Genomic DNA, 6,337 nt, shown 5'->3' with positions numbered 1-6,337 from the left:
ATGACTGATACCTAATATATGACATCCTGTTGAAGGGCCTCTGCCTGACACATCCACTGGTTTTAGTCATTTTCATAGGTGCTGCCTGACCTGCTGAGGTTGTCCAGCATTTTGTGTGTTTTATTCTGCATTTCCAGCATCTGCAGAATCTCTTGTGTTTGTGACATTAAGCCTATGTTTAGGGGTTTTAGCTGCCCAGCACCTCAACATACTCAGTTCCATTGTTGTGTAGCTTTTGTTAAGATAAGTAAATCGAGATAAAAATTGGCGCTGTGTACTTTAGTGCTCAACAGCAAATCTAGATACTTAACAAGTTTATTCAGCAGAATAGAAGGTCTTGGATATGAAGTGTTTACTTGGAAAAGCTGGTTCACACCAAGTGTTGCTAAGGTGTCCAGTTACATTCTTTAGCTGTGCAGACTGTTGAAATGTTTCAGTGTCTGTGTAACACTAAACCAAATGCATCAATTCCTAGAGAAATCCATTACCGCTCCCTGTGACATTGCATAAATACATCTAAATGTATACATGTTGAAAATCAACAGGAAGAAGAGATATGGAGAGAGAGAGAGAGAGAGAGGCAGAGAGAGACACAGAGAGGTGGGGAGATGGGGTAGAGAGAGAGAGGGAGAGGAAAGGAGAGGGGAGAGGGGTGAGGGGGGAAGGAAGGGTAGAAATGGAGAGAGGCACAGATGGACGGAGGCAGAGAAATAGAGAGGGAAAAAGGGGAATACTAGAAGGGAGAAAGTGAGGAATGATGGGACAGAGTGATGGAGAGAGTAGTTTGAGAGGAAGAGAAAATGGGAGAGAGCGTGAAAGAGTTTTTATAATGCTGTTTACATTGTAAATACATGTTGATATTTATGATATTTTGTTCCATATCCACACTTCTAACTTTAGTTTTGTATACTACACGGAGCTTAGTAAAATAGAGGGCTACGGGTAAGCCGAGGTAGTTATAAGCTAAGAACGTGTTCAGCACAGCTTTGTGGGCCGAAGGGCCTGTACCGTGCTGTAGGTTCTCTATGTTTTCTATGTTTCTACGTTTCTATGTTTCTATAATTCTTTATTCTTTATAATTGTTGAATGTTGTTTTTGTTGCATGTCGCATGCAACACACCACAGCAAATTTCTAATACATGTAAAGGTATATAGTGAATAAAGTTGATCTTTGATAATTGGTCCTTCATTTCGAGTGTTAACTGTTTATTCCTCTCCATAGATGCTTCCTGACCTGCTGAATTCCTCCAGCATTTTGTGTGTGTTGCTCTGGATTTCCAGCATCTGCAGAAACGTTTGTGTTTAATGGCTGTCCCTTAGTGTGTGCTTTGTTTCCGAGGGAAGTCAACTGGCTCTTTCTGTGTCTCCTAAATGTTGCTGTTAGCTCATTGACTTCAGCTGTTGCCAAGGGTGGGTATGGTGCACTGTGTTCATCAAAGATTGAACAAAGAAATAAAGTTGCTAGACAAACAAAAACTCCCCATAGCTGTTGAACGAGTGACCTGTTCTGAGAGCAAGGACATGCTGTAACTTGTATCTCAGCAAGTTATGTTAGAATAAGCTCTAACTCAAAATTCAAAATAAGTTTATTGTCGAAGTACATATATGTCACCATACAAAACGCTGATCCTTCGTTTCGAATTTTATTTTATTGTGGGTATTTACAGGAAAATAAGGAAATACAATGGAATTTTTGAATAATTATAAATTATAAATAGCAATTTATGTGCAAACCACCAATGTGCAAATGGGAGAGTGTGTACAAAGATGGTATTCTCATGTCAGCTGATTACTGTTTACCTGTGCTGCACACTACATGCACTTTGAGTTATATTTTATTAACTAATTTGTGGTAATATTTTTGTTTTATGTGCTGTGTGTGATTTGTTTCGTTTGGTTGTATATATGTACAGTCAGGTGACAATAAATTAGACCTTGAACTTGATTAGTTGTCAATCCTGACTGGATACATTTCTGAACATCTCATCTTCTGTACCGCCAAATCCCCCTGGTCTACCTGGTTAATTCCCTTGTTCTTCACCTGCTCCAGCTAGCCACACTCCACACCTATTCCACCTTCTCCAATATTTTGACAATTGCAGAAGTATTTTGTGGAATCTATTATCCTGTTCCTCTACAAATCAACTAATTTCAGATGCTTTCACGGAGCAATTCCTCAGTTGTTTTTGGTCAAATGTTCAGTTCCTTATAAGAACAATTATGGTCACGATCCACACGAAGAAAACTGGAGGAACTCGGTGGGTCTGGCTGAGGGAAGTGGGTAGTTGGTGTTTTGGATTGAGACCCTTCATCAGGACTGGACTGTGTACCCATGACTATAGTCAATATTGTTTGATCTGATTTCTTTAATGAATTCTTCAACAGAAGATCTAATTTTGTGTGCTTTGGCTAAACAGAGCTTCAAATTCAGAATCAGATTTAATATCACTGGTATATATCATGAAATATGTCATATTTTGGCAACAGTATTTTGCAATACATAATAAAAAATAAATTAAGTAAGTAGTGCAAAAAGAGAGAAAAAAAAGAGAAAAAAGTGATATAGTGTTCATGGGTTCATTGTCCATTCAGAAATCTGATGGTGAAGGGAAGAAGCTGTTCCTGAAACATTGAGTGTGTATCTTCAGGCTCCTGTACCTCCTCACTGATGGTAGTAATGAGAAGAGGGGTCTTCAGGCTCCTGTACCTCCTCACTGATGGTAGTAATGAGAAGAGGGCATGTCCTGGGTGGTTGGGGTCCTTAATGATGGATGTCATCTTATTAAGGCATTGCCTTTTGAAGATGTCCTTGATGTTGGGGTGGCTAGTGCCCATGATGGAGCGCGCTGAGTTTACACATTCTTGCAGCTTTTTTCTGATCCAGTGCAGTGGTCCCTCCATACCAGATGATGATGCAACTGGTCAGAGTGCTCTCGGGGTACATGTGTAGAACTTTGCGAGCGTCCTTGATGACATACCAGATCTCATCAAAACATCTCAGAGATGAATTTAGTATAACATGTGATGATTATGACAGATTAGCACTGACTGTGATCTTGCCCCTAGCTGGAGATGAAGGAGGTGCTCTCTTGGTCAATACAGGAGAAAGTTCAAAACAGAAGTTCACAAATCAATCACCATGCTTTTGCCTTCATGAGCTGACATCATTCACCCTATAGAATTGAGAAGACAACAGAGAACTGTATATCAGTGCCATTTTATTTTACAAAAATCTGTTAATTAAATAACCTCTTTAATTTTTTTTTCTTTTTCACAGAAAAACATTGGCGGATAAAGGAGTAATTCAGAAATGGCAGGTAAGATGTGCCTTTCCTCCTTACAGACTTGGGCAGGAAGGAGGTTAAAAATGCACATATGTGAGTTAGTCCAGATTATTTGATGTGTAATTTTGGTGAGAGACAATATTGCCGGTAGATTGGAGAAAAAATCCTTGCTTCCGTGGGATCTTTTCTGTCCACTTAAAGCAGGTAGCGTGTACATGGAGGGGAGACCGCTAAAAGACCGTAAGACATAGGAGCATAGTTAGGGCATTCGACCTATGGGCTGAACACAGGAAATTGGGAGTGGCTATGTAGACAAAATTGCTGGCAAGGGCTGGTTAGGCCGAAGGGCCTCTATCTATGCTGTATTGGTCTATAGCTCCATGACTCTGGTACTAGGACATTCAGTGAGCTATTAATTAGAATGTATTTCTGAAATTACATCTACTCCCTCCTATGTGACAGAAAGGAGACATGAGCAACTTTGAGTATCTCATGTATCTGAACACTTTGGCTGGGCGGACTTATAAAGATCTGATGCAGTATCCAGTGTTCCCCTGGGTTCTGGCTGATTATGACTCTGAGGTAAGTGATACTCAGCATGGTGTGTGTGTGTGTGCGTGCGTGCGTGCGTGCGTGCGTGCGTGCTTGTGTGTGTGTGTGTGTGTGTGTGTGTGTGTGTGTGTGTGTTACTGGCAGTTTCTCCAGCAAAATCTTTTGGGTCTATTTCACTTCACCGTCCACATGTACCCTTCAATTCTGTTGTTTTGTTGAAAACCCAGCAGCCAATCTGTAAATAGTTAAATGGCAGTGGCAGCTGATGTCACAATCTGTAGCAGAGAGGAATATAGAAGGTAGAACATTACAGCACAGTACAGGCCCTTCTAGTCCTGGGTATGACTCTAAACTGCAACTGATGATGAGGCTCTGATTGGGGACTTTCAGAGCTTTGGGGAAAGTGGAGTTACCCCTTAGCCATTCATTGCTCCCAGGGCCGCTCTGACCCGGAACGGTAGCACCTGCAAGGGTTCCTGCTCAGGATATGAGCGAAGGCCAACGGCAGATCCGGCAGGTTCAGTAACTGAACTTATGACGGAGAAAGCGGATGAGCTAGGACCCCAAATGTCAACGGCTATAGTACAGGCGGATGAACATTTGGGAAGAGAAATGGCGATTTCTTTAGTTCGCCCAATGGAAGGCAATAGCAAACCACTGTTGCTAGATACTAGGTTTCCTAGAATCTATTTGCTAAGAAAACCATGGTCAAACTCACAAAATGTATCACTCAACAACAGCGGCAAGAGGCAAGACAAATTATCGCCCTTGAAGATTATGGAATTGAAAAACTTACTGATTTAATCAATGACATTTATGAGACTGGAATAATACCAGAAGAGATGAAAAAATCAGTATTTATCACTCTTCCTAAGAAACCTGGAGCAATAGAATGTGAATTACATAGGACCATAAGTTTAATGAGTCATATCACTAAGATTACTTCTAAGAATTTTGATGACAAGAGCTAAAAGTAACAAGCTGAAATAGGTAAGAAACAATGTGGTTTTGTGAAAGGCAAAGGTACAAGAAACGTGATATTGATGTTAAGGATACTATCAGAACGAGCTATTCAAGTGCAAAAAGATTTGTTTGTTTTATCGACTACACAAAAGCATTTGATAAAGTGAAACACAATAAGTTATTCAAAATATTACAGGAAGCTCTAGAACTAGATTCGAAAGACCTCCGCCTAATCAGAAATCTGTACTGGAAACAAACTGCTGCTGTAGAAAAGATGGAGAAGTGAGTCAGTTTACGAAAATCAAGAGAGGCGTTAGACAAGGGTGTGTTTTCTCCCCTGATTTGTTTAATGTGTACAGTGAAACAATATTACAAAAAATAAGAGACATCTTGGGAATCAAAGTTGGCAGTGAAAACATCAATAATTTCAGATATACTGATGACACTGTGTTAATTGCAAGTATGGAGGAAGAACTACAAAACTTAATTGATATAATTGTTGAAGAAAGTGCAAAAATGGGTCTATCTATCAATTGCAAAAAGACAGAATGTATGGTGATATCCAAAAAGAAGGAGAATCCTATCTGCAGGCTGAGAATAAATGGGGAAGACATAAAACAAGTACAGAACTTTTGCTACTTAGGAAGCTGGGTGAGATCAGATGGCAGGTGCGACATGGATATCAAAAGAAGAATAAGGATGACAAAAGACACCTTTACAAGAATGAAGAGTATACTGACCAACGCTAAACTAGGCATGACAACCCGCCTCAGAGCACTGAAATGTTACGTTTATCCAGTTATGTTATACGGCTCAGAATGTTGGACAATATCTAGTAACATGAGGAAATGAATTGAAGCAGCAGAGATGTGGTTTTTGAGGAGGGTGCAAAGAATATCATGGACAAAACGAATATCTAACAAGGATGTCATGAACAGAGCAAACTCAAAAAGAGAAATAATGTATGAGATCATGAAAAGGCAACGTAACTTCATTGGACATGTGATTAGGAAAGAGGAGTTAGAATGCACGGTAATTATGGGAAAGATTGAAGGAAAGAAAGCAAGAGGAAGGCAAAGACAAATGATGATGGAGACAGCAGCCAGAGAACTGGAAATGAATACCAATGAATTGATCCACTTGACCCAAAACAGGAGTGTGTGGGCCATGGCAGTCAAACTCAGACTGGGTAAGGCACCTGATGATGATGATGACGACAGGCCCTTCAACCCACCGTGTTGTGCCGACTTTTAAACCCACTCTAAGATCAACCTAACCCTTCCATCCTACCCAGCCCTTCTTTTTTATGTAGTCTCTGAAACTACCCTAATGCATCTGCCTCTAACACCACCCCCGGTGGTGTGTTCTATGTACCCACCACTCTGTGTAAAATACCGGCCTCTGACATTTCTCCTCCACCCCCGTCCCCTCTGATCACCTTAAAATGATGTCACTTGTAATAGCTATTTAGGCCGGGGAAAAAAATTCTCTGGCTAGCTACTCTTGTCATCTTGTTCACCTCTATTACGTCATTTATT

At 40.5% G+C, this 6,337-nt stretch overlaps 1 protein-coding gene across 2 annotated transcripts in view; it reads left to right on the top strand.

Annotated features, from left to right (window-relative positions):
• Nucleotides 1–6,337, top strand: part of wdfy4 (WDFY family member 4) — a 351,254-nt gene that overhangs the window by 285,542 nt on the left and 59,375 nt on the right. For both annotated transcript variants that reach the window (XM_063070340.1, XM_063070339.1), the window contains exons 48-49: nucleotides 3,278–3,317; nucleotides 3,747–3,866. In XM_063070340.1, coding sequence (XP_062926410.1) covers nucleotides 3,278–3,317; nucleotides 3,747–3,866 — 160 coding nt within the window. The remainder of the gene's footprint in view (nucleotides 1–3,277; nucleotides 3,318–3,746; nucleotides 3,867–6,337) is intronic.

The sequence above is a fragment of the Mobula hypostoma genome, chromosome 18 (genome assembly GCF_963921235.1).
Source record: "Mobula hypostoma chromosome 18, sMobHyp1.1, whole genome shotgun sequence".
Classification (NCBI taxonomy): domain Eukaryota; kingdom Metazoa; phylum Chordata; class Chondrichthyes; order Myliobatiformes; family Myliobatidae; genus Mobula; species Mobula hypostoma.
This window is presented reverse-complemented; position numbering and strand designations above follow the sequence as displayed.